The sequence below is a fragment of the Hetaerina americana genome, unplaced genomic scaffold, assembly GCF_022747635.1.
Source record: "Hetaerina americana unplaced genomic scaffold, ioHetAmer1.1.p SCAF_2, whole genome shotgun sequence".
NCBI lineage: Eukaryota > Metazoa > Arthropoda > Insecta > Odonata > Calopterygidae > Hetaerina > Hetaerina americana.
The window spans coordinates 64,641,284-64,662,471 of NW_027286763.1; the positions used below are offsets into that span (position 1 = coordinate 64,641,284).

The 21,188-nt window shown below is 42.9% G+C and overlaps 1 protein-coding gene across 4 annotated transcripts in view; it reads right to left on the reverse strand.

The window, feature by feature from the left end:
• cpx (synaptic transmission protein complexin) overlaps nt 1-21,188 on the reverse strand; it is a 283,368-nt gene that overhangs the window by 67,985 nt on the left and 194,195 nt on the right. The window contains exon 1 of one of the 4 annotated variants that reach the window (XM_071585033.1): nt 19,122-19,897. The exons of 2 other annotated variants lie outside the window; for them this stretch is intronic. In XM_071585033.1, coding sequence (XP_071441134.1) covers nt 19,122-19,158 — 37 coding nt within the window. In that variant the 5' untranslated portion in view covers nt 19,159-19,897. Of the gene's footprint in view, nt 1-19,121; nt 19,909-21,188 lie in introns of those variants that run through there. One more of the 4 variants, XM_071585034.1, reaches the window with a different exon arrangement.

The window sequence follows — 21,188 nt, forward strand, 5'->3', positions numbered from 1 at the left end:
GAAAAAAACTAATAAAATAAGTATCTCAATCATCAAGGATAATAGTAATTTTTGCAACGTTTATTTCCTTTGCTAACAACAACAACCTTTACCACTCGAAAAGGCTTCTAAATCTTTCAAATGGACGGCATATTTAAATATGTGGTATATTTAATGCACATATTATTCGGTATTAAGCGTTATGTAAATAATTATTTTGACATTACCTACTTTCAGCTGAATTATTTAAGGAATATCCCGGTTTTTCAATAGTATTCTGATTTATTGTAATCGGGTTCCGGAGTTCCTCAAACTTTGACACAGCGTTCAATGCCAAGGGTAATATAATTTGATGGAGGGATTTAGTTCCAACCTCTCAATATAAAATCACTGATTATGGAAAGATATGTTTATCAAATAAAATTAGTTTCGGCTGCCAAACAATTATTCCGAATATAATTACTCTAAGAAGATTGAAAATTGTGGAATTTCATTGCTAAAAAATTAATCTAATAACTTTCCACACTTTTTTGAATTTAGCACTTTTCAACGCTTAGGCTTCATTCTTGAGAGGACTAAAATATTCTTGGTAGCCCTCTTGATAATCACGTGTAAGAGTTGAAATGGGATGACGTGTTTGATTAAAAACTGTAGAAAATTACTTAGTTATTTATCTACTGCAGAATAGCACAGCGACTCTCATACTAGCATTATGATAATGAAATATTTAGGGCAATGAAAATTCATCCTATTATGAATATCTTTTCGAATTTCGTATGCATTTTAAATTGTTTAGACCAACAGACGAAGGTTGAAACTTCGCAAGGTACACTTATACCGAGTAAGCTCAAAAGTGACTCAGAAACTTGAAGTTTTAAATTGCGTAGGCAATTAATCCTTTGGATATCTCAGTGCAATCCCGTTGTATTTCCAGTTTCAGCAATAGCAAACAGAATGTTTTCGGGCATGAAAACGCGATGGTAAATCAACAGCTGGGATGCTGTAATTGACAACAAGCGTAATAGCGCATTATTACCTAATTGCGAGTAGTTCACAATCAAGCAGACATTTTTGGATCCATTTGCAAATATCTACACAAACTGGCCACCTCAAACCGACAATGGTAAACAAATGAACGAACTGAGAATGGGAGTCTTAAAACAGGCCGAAGGAATTGATGAATGATTTCAAAACTGAGAACAACTCCACCAGATCCGCCGAAAACATTGCACGGAATATGATGCCTCGAATTCCAACATGCAATCTGTATTTGAAAGCCCCCCTATGTCAATAAGCAAGGGAGTATCGTTCATGAGGCAGGACATTAATTCGTGTTACATAGCATTGGTAAAACTCTGATCTGATAGATTTGCCTCCGTCATCGCAAGTGTGCATTCAAGCAGGCTGGTGCTCCCAGAGACGCGCGAAGCCAGAGTATATCGTTGGTGTCGAAAGTGGGGGGAAAGGGCAACCATCTCGCAACGACCTAATGGCGAGTCCCCGACAGCCTCCATGTAGTAGACAGAGAACGAGCGCCACGGTTATCAAACACCAGAGCACGAATAGTAAGTAGTGGGTACTCGACTCAAATTCAACTTCCTTCTCTTGCCCTCGCACATGTCTCCCCGTATCCTTCCCGCCTCTCCTTCTCTGCAGCCATCATTCTTCCCCCTTCCCCCCTCCCCCCTCCTACCTCCCCACTCTACGCCCCTCCTCTCCTTGTGGGAGCCATGACGTCACTCGGTTGCTCAAGTGAGAGTAACGACGTCCTTTTATTTTTCCCCCACTCTCCTCTTTTTTTATTATAGAAAAAGAAGCTCCACTCGGCGTCGTCGCGACGATTATTCTCATCCGCTTCCATGACGACGACGGAGAGGGAGGAAGAGACGCGAACTTTCGAACGCGGAGAACATTACACGGGAGGCAATTATACAAATATATCGTCGCACAAAAAATGTCTCATCCTCGACCTCGCTGCCGAGGATTAATTAGCTTGAGACCATAAGTCTTCCACGGATCTACGGTTAGAACATTAACTTTTGCGCCATTTTAATTTTCCCGGCCGAAGCCCACCCTAAGTGCGAGTTTTTCACTCGTCGTTGAAAGGGAAGGATGTTCTGCTGGATGGAATAAAAATAGCACACACCCATAAGTAAATAAATATAAATATATATGAGTGTATATATATACACACACACACACACACACACACACACACACACACACATATATATATATATATATATATATATATATATATATATATATATATATATATATATATATATATATATATATGTATATATATATATTTATGTATATATGTGTATGGTAATAGGGGTCAATATTCATTTTAGAGTACATATATCTCCTCACTTTATGGAGTGTACGAGTGTGTTAAGAGGGGTTTCCTATTCATGCGTTGCTGATGATTGACCTCCAAGTGGACTGCTATGCCTAGAAGAAAGGGAGACTATGGTATAAGTACGCTGATTCACACATATACCATGACCATGGGGAAAGAAGAACTAATTCTCTGAGAGAACATGGGAAATAATGAGGAAACCTAAATAATAACTCTTCATATTAGAATAATTACTTGATTTTCGTAAGAAATTATTGATGTGTCGGTTAAGAGGAAGTTTGCTCAATGCTTAGGTGCTACCTATGTTGTGTTTACTGACTGGATAATGATTTACCTAACGTTTAGTGGTCTTGATATATTATATCATTATTGTTGTAGATGGTATTAATTTTGTGAATGTCAAGCAAGAAATACGTGATCACTTTGAAAAATGACTTTCACATTACTATTTATACAGTATGTATTAACGCATTTTGTATTGGAATGGAGAATTCTGATATAGATAGAATACATGGTTACAATCATCTGGATTTACTTTGCAAACAGGAAAGAGATAATATCCTTTGTCTCATTTCCAGGGCTGCACATATGAATTATTTGGGCAATGAATCGTGACGGCATCGTGCTACCGGTGTATTTCAATTTACAAAACCCAATTTACATTACTGTTTCAAATAAATCCGGGAATTTTCCTACATGTAAATTGGCTAACCTAATTTTTAACAGAGGGAAATAAAAATAGTTAACACTAGCTATGTTGGTGAAGCAGTTGTAATTATTACGAAGGGTGGATATTTGCATTAGATACGTTTTTATGTGCTCACATGTAATTGCGCCTAACGCACCAAAACATTATCAGCATAAAGTATTCAATATTAGTCATACTCACTGAATTAAAATGTGCATCGTGATAATTTCAGCGTTTCTTTGTAATTAAAAAATACATTTTTAATGATTGTGCCGTACTATTGACTTAGTAATTCCAGTAATTAAGGCTACTGCTGTTCACAAAAGAGTAATCACCTTTTCCCTTTTTGATTATTAAAAAGTTAATGGTAAGCGCTAGTTCCCGAATCACACAGCACAGGTATCTAATAAATGAAATTCGTGCGCTACATTAATTCACACCGTATTCAATATCGGGGAAGCAATCATTTTATTTTTTGTCGAATAATAGTCACTTTTCAAGGACTAGCCATAGAGTTAGTAAAGGTAGGGGGACGGGGGACCCGAGGAGCTAAATTGAACGATTTAAAATGGCGTCCCGAGTACCTCAGACGGGGGAAAATTTTAAAACATCGTGAATTCCAAGGGTATAATAAACACACTTCGGGCGGAAGGAATAAATAAAAAAATACAAGAAATAAAACTGCCCCGGGTGGTTGACTTACACGCGGAGTGGAGTGGTGCCGGGGTAAGGAGGAGCGGAATATGGGCGTGGTGGGGAGTAGGGGAAGGAGAGGGGGATGGCCGAGGGGGGTGGGGGTGGAGGAAGAAGGGGTAGAAGAAGGCGAGGGAATAAACTGCGCTTGGAAACAAGACAGGATGCACGAAACGGCTAAGGTCGACTTGGAGGAGATCCATTCCGTGAGGGCGAGGTAGCCGGGGGATGGGGGGGTTAAGAGGGGAGAAGGTCGAAGGGGAATACATATGCCATGGTACTGCAAATAAGAGCGAGATGGCTGTTTAAAAAGAGCGTTCTCTCCCTAGAACAATACAGCGGCAAGAATATGTAGAACGACCGAGAGTAAGAGAAAGAGAGGGGGTGGGGATGGACAAACAAGAGGGAGGGAGAGAGCCAGTAAACCTTTTGGGTCTACCCGTGGCTCGCCAGAAAATCCTCCCCCATCGTCCCCCGTGTTTGCCCCTATGCGTTCCCAAGTTTTTGCAGTTAAGCTAACCTCTTTGTCTTTTCAAGGAATGGATTCGAGACGAGGTCGATATTCGAAGAAAACACGGGCCTCTAACCATCATATCCTATTATTTGAAAGGAACAAAAAAATAACTCAGCGTACGGAATGCGAACCGTATGCAGTGATCCGAAATTGAGGTCAAATAAATCGAGGGGGGACGGTTGCGAATCGAAAGATTTGGGTTTTATCGACAAAGCCCAGGTTTCCAGTCCTTATTCATTAAGATTTATTTTGGTCTCTGGCCTCTGATAAATATCAAACTTAAATGCTCGCGACTTAGATTTTCTTGGCGCGGCTGGGTCCGCTAAATCGCTTCGTGAAAATGAGAACTCAAATGTACTTCGCGTGACTACTATATTTAGGAGCCGACTCTGGTTAGACTGCCCTGCTGGCGATCACTTCTGGATGGCTAACTACACCTTGCGAGCATCTACCCCCATCTGAGCTTTCGTTTCAATTCGTTTGGAAGACATTTTTCGGCGGAAAAGTTTCGTTCCGTTAACGTCTCCATGCGTTTACAATACTTTGCATTCCGAATGACTTCCTGTCACTGTCAATATGTCTAAAAAACAACGTCGTTATAAAATAATATAAGCTTTAAGAGCTACATTTGACTTTTTCCATCCATTTTGTAGGGTACACTGTATCTGATATCCTTGAAAATTAACTTCGTTAATGTAAGTTCTTAAACACAAGAGTATTTAAAACATTTTCTTGACGCTTATCAGTGCGCGCACGTTGGTGGATGGACATTGTGAGCACGACGATGCAAGGGCAAAATAAATATTATATGAGCCAAATGTACAACTATATTTAGCATTTTTATAGAGGGAATAAAACCCGATTGCATTTCATCGTAACCGATCAACAGGAAGCGAGTCGCTCGGTTATTTCATCACTTATATAATAAAACTTCAAAATTTACTCACATTTTTAGAATTGCAAAAGTGATTTTTATACACTTCACTTTTTTGACTGAATATTTTTCCAGGACATAAATTGTTTACGGATTATTTCGACTGATTAGACATTTCTTCAATTAAATCCTTCAGACCTCAAATCGAGAAATGCTTGTAGATTATAGCCGATCGGAAACTTAAATTCGGGCTATTTATCATAGACCAGTATGTGTAAACAGTTCAGATCCGAATCTCTGAAAAAATGATTAGGGATTAGTCAAAAAATTGATTCGGCCGGTCACGACTAACTACCTTCTCGCTGCGATATAATTGTATAGAACTAAAATATTGCCGTACTTTCTCTCCGACAAACTTTATGAGCGAATCTTGCATTTGACAGCCCTGCAATTGGTTAACATTTTAAGTTCCCTGGCGATTTTGTCCCTCAGCCAGCATTTTTTTTCTCTCTACCTTGAAATCGCCGGGACGACGGCCGTCTCGAGGCCCCCGTGTGGCACGTGCCCCGGCGGTGACTTATTGGAGGAGAGGGGGGGGGTAGGGCGGTGCGGGGCGGGTCGGGCCTTCGTACATGGACGTGAACGCTGGCAAAGGCAAACGAGGAGGCCTTTGGCCGGGGCAGTGCGGCAGGAAAAAGGTGAAACGAACGGTCGCGGGAGGAACGAGGGGTAGAAGGAGTGGGGGGAGAGTGAGGGGGGCACGACTCGGTAGAAAGGAGGCGGACGAAAAAAAAATGGTGAGGCACGGGGGAGGAATGGGGAGTGGACCCAAGGTGGGAAAGGGTCGAAATGTCGAGCGCTTTGAGAAAGAGAAAAAAAAGAGAAGGCCTGCGAGCGAAGGGGCGACCTCGGGTTCCGGGCGGATGGCGGGATTTGCGGGGTTGAAGGGAGGGACGTGTGGTGGGGGTAGCCGACACGATGGGGAGGGAAAGTGAAACGGGAAGGAGTATGAGGGGGAGAGGGTGGAGGAAGGGCGTGCTCCTAGACGGTCGCAGTGTACGTGGATGGAGAGAAAGAGAGGGAGAGAAAGAGAGAGACTGGGTGAGCGGGGGGTGGAGGTTAGGGTGGAAGTTTTCGCTCGAGACATCTATGGGGATGAAGAAAAGAGGAAAATGATAAAAAAAGGGGAACCTTGAGGGGTGTTTATGTTGCCACGGCAACGAAAATAATGAAGCCCCAAGAATTCTGGACGGCGGCTTATGGCCGAGATTAGGATTGACGGATGTTGAATGATTGAACGGGTTTGAGTGACACGTGGTCTGAAAATTTTATTCCCGCGAACGATGTCGCAATTGTTATTTATAAAATGAAAAGTTGTTTCGATGGATTGGTATGATTAGATTAAATTGCGGGGAACTCAATGGGAGGGTTTTGTTTGCTCGCTGGCTGGCGGAAAATATTTTCGTCGCGACATTTTGGACAAATACACGGAATGTGCCTAATTGGAGGCAATCCTTGTTGATTTCAAATTTCTGTTGCTCAATTTTGAACGTAATTCCCGTATCTCTTTGATTCAGTCTGTCATCACCTGGCGTACTGCAGAAAGAGAGTCTGACAAGGCTTTGGAACGTCGCTGACAAGAGTTTTATTAATAAGGATTTCATGGAGGCATTTTTATTATGAAATGCTTAAGTATAGGTACACCAATTATATCCTGTCAGCATTTATCTTCTTTGAGATAAATATAAAACTTAGTACAATTAAAAAAAAGTAAAAAATTAGTACAATTTGACAATATCAGGGTGCGACCAACATTTTAGAGACTATAAGATTTAGAATTTCGCGGAATCAAAGGTAGGCAAGTTGATAACACTTGACTGAAACCAGCTTCGAGGAATTAATTTCATTTTATAAAATAAATAAAAAAATAGTATTTATCATCTAAAGATGGATAAAGAAATGGGATGAAAAGTTGGATGGTCATTATAATGCATAATATGATGGAAAACTTTGATTACTTACGCTATCCACCATGTTAAGACATAAATACTGTCCAAGGGTATTTGTCACACTTCATAGATAATTAAAAGAGTAAAACATGCTAAAAAATAGTATTATGGTAAAATGTATGAAGAAGAAGAGAAAATAGAAAGAAGAGAGAGAGAACATGGAAGTATGAATGAAGTAAAGTGAATAAGAGTAGAAAGAGAAGACAAAACATTTGCATTGAAGTATTTTTTCTGGCTAAATTCAATATAATACGGCAAGGAACCAACTGAATTTTGGCAGAGCTATCCAGAGTAAAGGGGAAAGCCGAGGTTCCATGAGCGATACGGAAAAATATCGATTTATGCTAAAACTCTCTACAAGAGCTCAGAGAGATGGGTGGGAAGGAAATTGCTCCATAATTGCATTTCAAAATACAAAAATTACGTTAGGTTTATGCCTCTACGAGCTCAATACTACTAATCAACTAAAAATTAGGTTGGGTTGGGGAATCGTGCAGAAAAAGCCACCAAATGAAATTTCTCCGCTCTAACGTGAGGTGAATACCGCGGGGGGTGGGTGGGGGGGGAGGGGAAATAGAAAACACATCGCCATGCATTTGCTTCAACGGAATGATGCTTAAAAACCCTCGCTTCCCCCGTTGGAGGCTATTTCGATTTTCCTCGGCGAGGACGCCCCAATGATTTATGGATGGGCGTTTTCAAAGTTTTATTTATTATTTTTTTTAAAGGAAGATGGGCTGGGGAAACGGCGGCCGGAGAGACATACGAGGAGGAGAAACTGATGTATGTTTTTTCAAAAGGCTTAGGTGAGGTTATAATGGAGGGTGTTTTCGGGATTTGGAGGAATACGTGAGCTCATATTGCCACTATGCGAGCAAAAAGAGGGTAAAAGGTTTTTCTGTTACTTTGGACGGAACGTGGGCAAAGCCTTATTCCCCTCGCCTAAAACCCTTCTTATGAATGCTGGAATGTGTGAAATCTATCATCTTCGCCATTTTAGAGTGGAACGGGTGTGCCCAAGGGAAATCCACACACGAAAGTAGAGTCCAATACCCATGTCGCTGTCGGTATATTCACAAAAAATAATGTGCTCACTTCATGGCTCTTGAAAAAAAACTTATTTCTCGTAAAACTGAAAAGTTTAATGGGAATTCAATTCTCTCGCCATCTCACGCTGGATGTTTTGCAGAGCTCTAAATACAATTAAACGACCGTAAACTATGTATCTTTACAACTAAAAACGAAAATACGGAGCTTTTTTGGTACAACTAGTTTTACTGACAGGAATATTGCTTGATTACCTCAAACGAAGTATCATTACTGTTCACATTGGTAATGTCGTTGATGTAAAATTATACCCCAAGTTATTGACATTCATTATTAGTAGTAAATATATTTGTTTCTATCCTTCTCGATAATTACTATGAACTCATTCGAATGGAAAAGAAAAAAAACTGAGAAAACCTCTGTACCCCTGAAAAATCCTTCTGTGAAGTGCATTTAGTAATATGAAATATTATGTTTTCGTAGAGGCAATTCTAAATATTGTTTCCATTCACCATCTGTGGGAAATATATATGCAGTTTAACAAACCATAATTTGAAAATGAACATTATCGGTCATATTAGCACAGCAACCGCATAATATGACCATAGCGTACTAAATGAAGTTACAAAATTTTCACCTACATTGAAAAATCATCCAATTTTTTATTTTCGTCGCATAAGCGACGATCCTTTATTAGATTTTGAACTATATTAATGCTTAAATGGAATCCACGAGGCTTGTCTCGTCAAAAAGGGCAAAATATTAAACAGCACATCATGTCACCATGACAGTCAGTATTCATTTCCTTTGAAATGGATCAACTAGGAGCTGATCTGGCTATAACAATTTTTACTGGGTGCTAACTGTAATTTATTCGGGAAACTATGCAGAACCGTGGTTTTAGTTGGGAGAGAACTTTAAGACTGGCTACTCCCTCATTTTAATTTAATAGAATAATGAGGTTTATCAAAATTAAGGCGTCCATTATTCTAAAAAGTTTTAAAATTTTTTTGTGGATAATCAATATACCCTGCGGTAATTATATCCACCTCTTTTATCCAGAAATAATTCAGAAAAGATTAAAAAAATAGGCGCATCGGGGAACATAAAATTTTATATTTAGCGTTCACCTCTGATATATCGTAACGTGTAAACATTTTTTGCCCTTAAAATGTTAATCGATAATCTAGTTGATACTGCACGTCGTCTAAAAGACTCCCTTGAAGAATCGCTGGAAATGTGACGGCGGAGAAACGATACGGGTAGGGACGCTGCGTACCGTTCCGGGAGGCGGGCAGCGAAAGGGGGGTCGAGCGACACAACCCGTAAGTGAGTTAGCATCCTGCTCCGAAGTTCCACTCTTCGCCAAGTTCTCCCCGACTCGCTCCCTCTCCTAGACCCGCCCAACCTCTTGACCTAGGCCCCGCCCCCGGCCACCTCCCCCTCCCGCCAGGCTCCCTTGAAGCCCACTTGCCACCCTTCCTCTACTTCGTGGCCTCACGCCTTCGGGGGCCTGTTACCTATGCGGGCGCTCGGCCCGCCTCCTCCCGAGGCGAGCAATTTCCGAATCCAGATTTCTTAAACTGCATTACTCTCGAGTCATTGGGAGTTGGCTAACAATCCGTGATTAGAGAAGTCCGCCGTCTCCGCTGTGGGATTGGTCCCCAGTAATCATGGTGCTGGAAGTTGGTTCGTTATTCATTCGCTCGGGCACTTATTCCGAGACCCAAACATTAATATCTTGCCCCTCTGATGAGGGCGGGGCGAATCCTCAGTGCCCCTCCCCTCTGGCTCTACACTCCCGGACCTGAAGGAGAGGACAGATACGCTGGAATTTTGCCCCTCCCCCGCCGAATCCTCATTTTCCTTCTCCCATTCATTTAACTGGCTCAGCGGCGCAACTAATTCCTTGAGACGTAACCGCGTTACGAAGTTTGTCGGATATATTTTTTCGAAGATTTTCGACCTACATTTTCTCTGAGCATGGAAAATTTAGTGGGAACGCCGCGGTGGTCTCATTTATAATGACTGCAACGATTAAAAAATATAAATGTGCATGGAAAATAAGTGCATATGGGATAGTTGCTCCTTGGTTACAAAATCAAAAGACTACCTTGATACGCGGCAGATCTGATGTTTCGATTTCACATTATGTCTGCCGTTAATAATAGAAATACGTCTATATCTGCTTGCTCATATTCTTTTACGATCTGAAACTACTTCATTGCCAGAAAAATCGGTTATAGCCGATGATTAATAATTTACTAAACTGCTTCGCAGATCGAAGATGTAATCGACTATTAAAATGACAATTAAATAGATGTAATCAATTAGCAGGTATTTAAACGCGAAGTTAAGGCCTCTATCAGATGTTAATGCCGTCGATAGTTACGCATAGCTTACTTCCCTTAATGGAGTAAAAGATTAATTCACTGCAATGGCCAATTAAAGGGTACAAGTACAATAATGAATCAAGGTTTATAGGAAGACGTGAATTAATTGGCCTGGAATTAAGCCCAGAATGAATGCTCCAGTGATGTCTTCATTATCTTTGTTTTTACTTTTCCTTTAACGTCCATTAAAACTTATAATAGCCTCTATTAGTTTTCCGAGTGAATTTCATGGCGCTCACATTGAAAAAAAAAGAAAAGTAGAACAAAATGAAATGGGGCTTCTATTCTCTGGGCGGCATGTACCTAATGATGGCCATGGTTTCATGATCGAGAACAATTAGCGGGAAGAAGAGGGGAGGGGGATGGGAAAAAAATAATTCCGAGCTCCTATTCAGCCAGCGTCTATGAATCACTATTGACGCGGAGCTAATCTTTTGCTTCAACTTCTTCAGAAAGGGCTCCTCAAAACCTCGAGAATTAGGAACTCCTTGCGGAGAGAAAGAACAGCAATTCGTCAAGAAAAACTCGTGCTCATGAGACAGAGAGAGAGAGAGAGAGACAAGGGAGTAAAACAATAGGACGTAGAAAAAATGAGAAGAGATACACTTTTGCTCCCACAGCCGCACCCCTTCCCCCCCCCCCCCTACCTTCCTCCCTGGCCTCTTATGTTGCAAAGAAAAGCATCGGAGACAAGAAATTGGACGCACATTTCGAAGTAAGTGGAAGGAAGGGAAGTCAGGGCGGAGACAAAGACGGCGTGAGGTGGTGGGCGGGCGGACGGAGGGGAAATGTAGGGATAACGAGACATCTTGAGAGACAGACGGAAGGGGGGAGAAGAAAAGGGGTAGGGGTGAACTTGTAAGGAAAATAGCAGAGCGGGGGAAGAAAAAATATTAGCATCGTTGTGCTCAGGGGGGGCGGGTGGCGGAGTCTTGGCAGTAGATTGGACTCCGGTAGCAGGGAGAGAGGGGGCGGAATATCTTCCCTTTTCTTGTGAGAGTGGGTTTCCGAGAGGACGCAAAGCGATTCAGAGGGTTGCAAGGGGGAGGAGGGGGGTCAGGAAGAAAAAAGGGGGTCCCCAGTCGGAAGCGAGAAAGAAGCTCCTTTAAGTAGTGGACGGGAAACTAAGCGGCAGCCACCGGAGAGGATGGAGGCGGAGCATCGAGGGCGGGACGAGGGGAGGGAGGCGCACCCGGGAGCCTTCGAGGGCTTTTGTCCGCGGGCTGCGCTGGTTTCGTCGGCGCCTGCGATGCCGACTGACGTTGCCATTGCGCTTCTTATTCTTTTCGCGTGAAGCGCGGATGAGGCAAGCCGTTGATGGTGATCACGTACATATTCGGTTATCGTGAATGGAAGGAGGGGGAGAGAGTTGATTAGAAGTGATGTAGCAGCTTCACCATTATAATTTCGTGCCCAAAATACTGAACGCATAATTTCTGAGGTGTGCCCCTGCGCTCATCCTAGAGGTGACACAGCAGTCACAGTCGATCATATCGATTGTCACCAGCGTCGCTCATCGCCAGAGCCAGTAAAACTATTTTCAGTGTTGCGTAATTTTAGGGAGAGGGGCCATGGGCGGGAATTATTTTCTTAATACGGAAGGGGGAAGGAATGTTGAAGGAAAAAAATTGGGTTACATAATGGCTGAATCCTTGAAAGAACGGGGTGTAGGATAGGATTACGAATGTCTCGGTCTAAGGAATGTGGGAAAGGTTGGAAATGTCAGGCTCTTTTAAGTTCTCCACGGGTGAGGTAATAGCTGGATGCGAATCGACATGACACTTCAATTCACCCTAATTCTTCGGGCAGGTGTGTGCAAATGAATGAAAGAGGGGGTGTACAGAAGGGAGACCGTGAGAGAAATGGGTGATGGTGCTCAGGATATCTGGGTCACTGGTTGGAAATGACGGAGGGATGTTAAAAGTTTTATTCGAATTCCAAATCGGAGAAGGTGTTTCCAAAGCATTAATGACAGACCTGACACATTGACAAAATTGAATTGTATTCATTGCCAATGATATTTATTCTTAGATCATATCGAATAGCCAAGACATATTTTCACCGAAAAAATGTGAAACGATTTCAGAAAGATGAAATCCAGTAAGGGAAACCACGAGAGAAATATTTGGTGGGATCACATTCTCTTAAAACCCCATCCGACTAAAGAAATCATTTAAATTTTCTTCTACAAGCGTCCCATTTAATAACTCAGTGTGATTAAAAAACTACGATCCATCTTTGCCAACGGCTTGGTGCCATTTTAAGAGGCATATTCGAGTCCAATTTGCGTTCTGCGCGGAGAGCAGTTCACTCGGCGTCTTTTATGAAGAGTAAAAGTGCCGAAATAATTTCCCCACTCTATATTAATAAGACCAGACACATCCCTAACAATTAATAAAGCAAAAAATAATCAAATTCTTCGTTTGGGTTGCCTCCGGTATTATTATTCTTTACGTTATTCCATTTTTTAACTCAATGCATGAAGATTTGTAGTTTTACTACACTGCCACACCCACCCACAGGCAATATATGTTGAGTAAGGGTCATCTTTACCTGGCGTAATTGAATTTATAATTGCGCTTACCTTTCAATTCACATTAAATCATTATTTGGAATGAAACAACCTGGGGAAATATAAGGCTATTATGGTTTGGAAATCGGCCACTTTACTAAGTAAATAAAGAATGCTACTCTTCCATCCTTCAGCAGAGGAAATGTTGAACGTATATTTATTTCTCTCAAAGGAGAGATCAATACTTTTGCAACCGAGACATCATGATAATATGATAAGATACCCTTCCCAGCTGGTTCGAGAACTCAACTCGCACTTCATGTCCAGAGGGATCAATTGAGATTAAAGATCTTCGCAATTACTAACGTCCTCCCCCTTCGACCTTTACGCAAGTGATGTAATTGCCGCTGCTGTTCAAAGGCAGGCATTCACCAGTATGGATTCCTCGAAGTCCAGCCAGCAGTTATGATTTACTCCCCTTCCCTTGGAACCTCTTAATCGATTCCATTACTTTTTTCCCTCTCCTTAATGGTCCCGACGCGTGCACATGGGACATTCCCCATGATATCCGAGGTTGACGTGAGCCTTTTTAAACGAGAGGTTGAATTGTGTCGACGGCGAGTGGGGGTTATGGGAGAGAGGGACAGAGCGATTAAACTCCCTGACCTCTCACGCCGCGAGGGTTACGATTAGATTCACGGCATCGACAAGTTTTTGTCTCGCGTTTTCCTTCACCCGTGACTATCGAACGCTTCGATAGGGACAGGGAGGGAAAGAAATTGTTTTTTTCATAACCTCGTACTAAAAGTTCACGTTTTGCGATCACTCACTCACACTATCCTGTACTTCCCCAGTAGCTTTGATATCCCTCTGGACTAAATTTGAGGGTATAGCGAGCATTAAAACGATTTCGGACCAGCGTTATATCTTACGGAGAATGATAGGGTTAAAGGCTGAATTCCAGCGGAAAGGCGGCCGACGTTTCATCGAGAGCGTTGGTTATTTCATTCGGAGTTGCCAACCCTCTGGTTTTTACGAATAGCCCAAGAATCGAGACATGTTTTAAATATATCGGTATTGATTTTCCTCCGTAAATCCTGACGCTCTAGAGTGAGCGATCCTGAAGTCTTAGGTTAAAAACGACTGCGAAATATTGGTTGATTTGGAACAATCAGCCACGAAGCAAAATGCTTTCGCTTCTTTCAGAGGTGTCTCCCGATATGCATGAATTAAAATCAACTCTTTGAAAATTTGTTTCTACTTTCAAAATCAGTTCTTAATCAAGGACGAAGCGTCATATTCTTATTGATTGGCATGGCTCACTGACAAAACTCCCTCATCCTCGACAAGAAATTGTTATCTTATCGTCTATTTCAAATGTTTAAGAAACTACTGAAGAACTTTACTATGGAGGATAAATAAAACATCCTGCCAAAAACAATAATAATGTTGACCGCTAAAGCTATTTTAACTATTTTTATATCGGTTTTCCCACACCCGCCGCTCCTGTTGGTCAGGGAGAAGTGGTATTTTCAAACTAGACACGGGTAAAGAGGTTCGGCGCCGAATTTTCCCTGCTCTTAAATCAGATCGTCTAGAAAAAATCCTTAAGCTCATCTCTTGTTCTGGCCCCTCTTTTAGTTTCTCTCAGCTGCGGCTGCTCCAATCAGTCCTTCCCCCTGATAGCGGACAGGGTAATTCTTCCCATTTACGACAACTATCCCTCTCTCTGAATCTCGGTTTAGAGGATGTTTCAATTAAACATAAAATGTTTACGGCGGCGTATAATTGTCCCCTCCAATATCCCGATGGTGTCACTCTCTTCGGGTGCAGACCCGATGGTGATGGTGGAGGGCGGGAGGGAGAGAGGAAGATAGCTGGACTGGATATCCATCGGAGGAGGGGGTAGAAAGGAAGGAGGAAGAAGGAGGGTGTGGGAGGGATAGCAGGTGGGAATTCGAGGGTACGTGGGGAACCGAATGGGGGTGAGAAAAATGATATGTCGTGTGGTGGCGGAAAGGATATGGACGATTTATGGACGAAGAGAGTAGGAGAGGATTAGGGCGTGATGGGCTAAATGAAGTTGGCAGAAGGGGAAGGAGGGAGGGAGTGGAGAGGATATACGGGAGGCAGGGGCTTTGGAGGGAGGAAATAGAGAAGCGATAGTAAGCCTTGGAATATGGAAGGATGGGAAGAGTGGTAAGAAGTGGAAGGAGGAGAAATAAATTGGACGGCAAGACAAAAGGTCTCTCACTGAAGTCGGATCGGAGGAACTGGACGGAGAAGTGTGTGCGTGTGTGTGTGTGAGGCGCTCTTGGAAGAATCGGAAAGGGTGACCGAGACGAAGGAGCGGTGACTGGGAAGAGGGAGGGATATGAGAGGTGTGGAGGAGGTTTAGGAGGGAATTAGGCAGCTAAGACAATTCTCGAGGGTAGAGGGGGCTGAATGAGGTGGGAAAGGAGGATTTGGGGCGGTATCAAAGACTTCCTTCTTTCCCTAACTTAACCATCCTTTTTTTGTCGAATCCCCCTACTCCCACATCCTTCTTTAAAAGTTCCTCTTCCGCTCGGTTACCCCATTCTCTTCCGTCCTCCGCTACCATACCTTCCACCCTCCAATACCCCCACCTCCTCCGCACCCCATCCATCCCCCGCAGCCCCCCTTCCGTTTCATTCAACATCCATCCCTTCAAGACACACACACACACTCACACATACACACAATTTTCCGAACGCGGCACCGATACCCTCTACTCCCGCAATTTCCCCTTCCTTCGCGACTCCTTCCATCCCTTTCAAACAGAATCGCTCCCACCCCCGACCTCCCGAACTCCCACTCCCCCATTCCGTCCCTTCAAGTCCAATTACTCAATTACTTAATTAACTCCACGCCACGCTAATTGGACGGATTAATTCGTTTCAACCGGAGCCTTTTAGCCTCCCATGAGCATGAACTCTAAGACGCCATCTTGTTACACACCTCGCGTTCTTTCACGCCCTGTCCCAGTCTCTTGTCTCCTGGCTCCCTCCACGGAAAGATAACCGCACCCCCGCTCTCTCTCTCTCCCTCTCGTCCGCCCTTCCCCCCTTCCCTCACTTCCCATGTAATTCCAGCTTGGATTCTTTCCTCAGATAATAAGCAAAGGCGCTTTTCCGCGCGGGATCTGAGGTCGGGCCTCCCGAGCGTATCGTGGTAATTATCGGCCAGGGGGAGGATTACTCATCTCCGCCTAATTTATATTTCTTTCAGCCAGAGCATCAGTTCTTAATCCTCTTGAAATCTTTTCTCTAGTGTTGGAGGATTGTGGGATGGAGAGATGATGCGTAATAAATTAAAAAATGACTTAAAAATGGGTAGGAATTTAGGGAAATCCGAGGGAAACGATACGTAATTTTTTCAGTTTTAGAATATTAAATATTGCAATAGAAGTTATACATGTCATTACACCAATTTGCGCAACAAAATTCTTTTGTATGCATACTCTGGGATCATTTAATAGAAGCGTGATGGTAAAAATTAGTTTCTATTTTCTATTCTGATTTTTTATGACTTTTTGCTCTTTTTTCTTGCTACGGACATCTCAATGAAAACGATAAAAAGGTGTAAAATGTTTAATATATACGGTTCAGCATGATTATTTAAAAAAGTCATTACATTTCTGGAATATGGTCAGAAAAAAGTTTTAGCCCCTGAATTAGTCTAGAAGGCCATGAAGGTTCTAGCTGTTTTGAAACGTATGCACACAATTGCGGAACTTTGAAACAAAACATAAACCTGCCTCAAAGGTCATTCAAAATTTGATAAAGAAACATGGTTAAATGAAAATACAAGTGCCGAGCTTTTACAGTAAGATCTACTTATATTAACGCACTAATAGGGCATCAATTTAATTTAAATATCATCTCGTATTTTTATTATTTGATGAATATGAAACGATTTGAATACTGAACGTGGAACAGTGGAGAAGGTAAATTGCCTCAAAATGTTTCAACTACATAAGATTTAATCTAACAGATGAGGTATATGTATAAGAGAAATGGAATTGAATATTAAATATGGATGGAATTGATAATTTTTGATTTTTTTGCTAATGTGCCTCTTTCGGGATATTATATATTTTACAATTTAGCCTGAAAAATATTAAAATTGAAGGCAAAATTTGCATATCACGCTGGTACAAAGTGATTAAATTACATGGACACTTTTAAAATATAGTCTAATGGGAACAGTTGAATAAAGAAAATTAGGTGAAAACTCTCCCCAAGACTATCAGTTAGGATACAGGAAGATGATTATTTTAACCTTAAGTGCGTACCAGAAACTATTTCCTCTGGGTAAAATTATGAGAGAATCATCAATCATCTCTGTCAGCAATTTAAAAACTTACGTTAATGATCGCTCCAAGAAAAGCGAGAATGCTGAAGCGATCTTCTAGCATGTGATCATTACGGCTCACCTTGGAAATACTCCTTAATTAAACAAGTCCGGGAAAAAAAGATTAAGAAAATCATCCTTAAGAATTAGGGCGAACACTAGAGTCGGTTGGTATCGATCGAACGAGTAAATTTTCGACCACGTGTCGGAGCCTAATGCCATGTACAAAATAACTAGAAATAAATCGGTGTCCAAATATGTCCAAAAATAATTTAGCTGCTTTCATTGGAGAAGGAGTACATGCACGACGATGGCTCAAGAAATGGGTATATCGACATTAAGTGTTTGAATTTATTACGTACACCCACTAGCACACCTTTGCAAATATGATTCAGTTTTCGCCTGCAAGTGGAAGTGATAAAATGTGTCACCATGGTGAAAATATTGAAGGTTGAAAGTGCTATAAAGTACTTAAAACAAAGTTATGACTGATCATTTAGCATCGTGATGATGTTCGATGAAAACCTTCCCATCGTAACTTCGGCTGAAGAGCACAACTGAAGCGGCTTAAAGACTTATAAACAAAACTCACATCTTATCAGCATATTCGTTGACAACAGCTATATTCGCCCGCATTTCTCTAATACGCTTGCAAGTAAGTTTCACGAGACCACTGGAAACACGGACTTCCAATACCACGTTCTACATAAGTCGAGGAGAATAATCAAGGAGCGTAGATATTCGATCGGATTTCCTTCAATTTTGCATGCCAAAATTATTTTTTTCTACAGCAAAAGCAAAGATATAACGATATTCCAAAACGACCGCGATGCGTTTATTTCAACTGGAAACGAGTCCGGTCAATCGATTAGTCAAATAGATGCTTGAAATTAATGAAGTTTGACATAATTTGTTGAAGGGCGAAATGCCAAAAGTAAGCCCAATATTATAGTAATTCCAGACGCGTTAGCCTCGTCATATCCATGCACTTAATATCCTAAGTACACCCATGGCCATTGACTGGCAATTCAACAAACCAATGAGAGCAAAATGAGAGGAGTAGTGTAATCAACAGATTTCTACCTAAGTAATGTTGGTGCGAGGACAGTCACGGGTATTGCCATAACAAATATGAACAAAGGGATAGTGGAAAAAAAGGAAATTTTTTTGACAAAACAAATGTCGATCATTCCTATTTCATGCAATTACACAGCCAATATTCAGGAAAAAGCTGCTAAAGAATTAGAGAGGGCGCATAAAACCTCGCGTAGGAAAGCGCGACCCTAAGTTAACAAGAAAAATACTGCTACCGAAAATGGCTGGGGAGGAAAGAGGATTACGATGGGGTAAATTGGTACGGAGAAGAACACGCCGGGAGCGTGGGGAGAGGAGAGGATCGCGTATAAGTTGGGAGCGGAGAGTGTGCGGGGTGGGAGTGGACCGTGAGAGGATATGATACTCAAGAGGCCTTCCATTCATTGAGATGCTGGCCAAGTGACAAAGGGGGTCAAACGGGAGGAAAGAGGCTGGTGGATTCAAATGGAAGGGATTGGCGTGGTTCGCATGACATGCGATAATTAGGCATGATCAACATATTATATTTTTTTAGCTGGCAAGAGTGTGCCTGAGTGCTCTAGTGTAGTGCTGAGAAATTTATTTTTCTGTCCTCTTACTCGTGACGGCTGAGGCTGGGTTCAAGAGCCCGAACATGTTGGCGGCCGCGGACGAACACTCTCCTCCGGAGACACCGTTTTCTTCCGAGCAGGAAACCTCTTCAACTTCACCCGAGTCAACAGAAAATCAATCAAAACACTGAGCACATTCAGAAAATGGGCGTTGCTCCCCCCTATTCAGACCTTGGTGCACTTCTTCGCTTCCGTTAGCCCACTCTCCGCGTTGGTATGGTCATGTCACCAGATCCCTGTGCGGGAATGAAGAAGACCGGTGGGAAGGGGGGACACGGCGTCTATTCAATCTCTGTGGTCCCACGAGGCCGTGTAGATGACCCAGTCTACCGTTGTATGGAGAGACGGAAGGCCGCCTCGGGATGGTGGACAGGGGAGGAAAATCTGGCGGGAGGAGAGGACGCCGCTCGCGGAGGATGATCGTAAGGCGGTGCAAGAACGGTGGTCCTTCCCTCGTCGGCTTCGTGGGCAACACGGCTGAATGGGGGAAGAGGTATTGGCAGGAACTCCTTCCTCTATCTTCCTTACTCACTTCCCTATGCTTTCCGCCTTTTCCTCTCCTCACGTTCTCGCGGAGGGCTGAATTCTTCCAGGACGGAAGTGTGAACACACGGGCAGAATGGTGCGGTAGCCCGTGCGGGGGTGAGTCGGGAGGAGGGACCCAGACGTGTGTGTAGACCGTGGGGGAGCGCGAATTCGGGGGTGGGGTTTCCTCCGGTGGTGGTGTTGGTCGCGCGGCAACACGGAGCCACTTGGTCGTTCCCCGCTCACTCGCCGCCGGCGACGGACTGCCGCGCGAGCGTGCGGATGGCTGAGGCAACTGCAGCGGCAAAAGAGGCACGGGCGACGACGGCGTGGGCATTAGCGCGCAGACCTCGATTCTCTCTCTCTCTCCCTCCAGTCCCCCCATTCCCCCTCCATCGTCGCTCTCCTTCCATGACCCCGTCGTTCCCACCCTGCGACGTCCCCTCTTCAGACCGCCCTCCCTCCCCATATAACTCCCCTCCATCGCTCTCCTCCAAATCCCTCCCGACTCTTTCCATCTCCCTCTTTGCCCCGCACGCGTTCTCATCCCCACCCCTCCGCACGAGCCGAGTCTCATCCATCCGAGGACGAGGGCCGGGGCCCTGTAAGGGTGGCGGGGCCGATCCTCGGGCACGGGGGAAAATCTCTCCCTCATAACCTTCGTCACCGCGTCCAGGACTATTTCGGGTGGGAGGGGGATTTTTGGCTGCGGTATAATTTAAGCTCGAAAGTGTTTTTGTTTGCACGACTGGAAAGGGATGTTTTCCTGTACCCTTTTGCAAATGTACATTTGAAAAAATAATAAAGTTCTGAGGACTGTAACCATTACACAAATCAAAATTTCACCGACAGGTAAATTTAACTTTCGAGTGGTCGCATACGGACTGAAACTAGCGGGGTTTTCGGTTAAGGAGGGGAGGATTTGGTGGTGGCATAATTCAGTGAGGGACCTTTTCCGAGTGCCACGGCCCGTCTCACAAACATAAATTCAGTGAAAATACGTCGGTGTTTTCCGACCTCTCGCAACCCTAGTCCAGTCCAAAAGTCGAAAAATTCTTTCTATTTCCCCCATAAGAGAGATTTAATGAAATACTAAATTGATTTCTTATCAGAGCATGTCGATTTTCAATTCGAAATGAACTGAACCATAAAAATGTTGTCAGCACATTTTTCAATAAACCTACTTACCTCAGACAAACGTCCTCGGTGACTACAGAAAAGAAGCAAATGATGTCGTCCGTATTTAAGAATATTTATTCTAAAAATTACCTAAGATTATGACAATTTCTGTAAGCCGAAATTTAACCTGAGTAATTAACTGATGCGCGAAAGGAACTCACTACTAACTGACTTGTAAAAGGTGTACTAACAACACCAGGACGAAATGTAAATTGCCTGTGAGATATAATTCCTCCCAAAGCAACAGGCCTTACATTTATTCCAAGGCATAGGTACTTTTAGAATAATCTATCTACATCTGAATTTGGTGTTATTTATTGCAGCGTGATGATCGTACACAGAGTTTATATC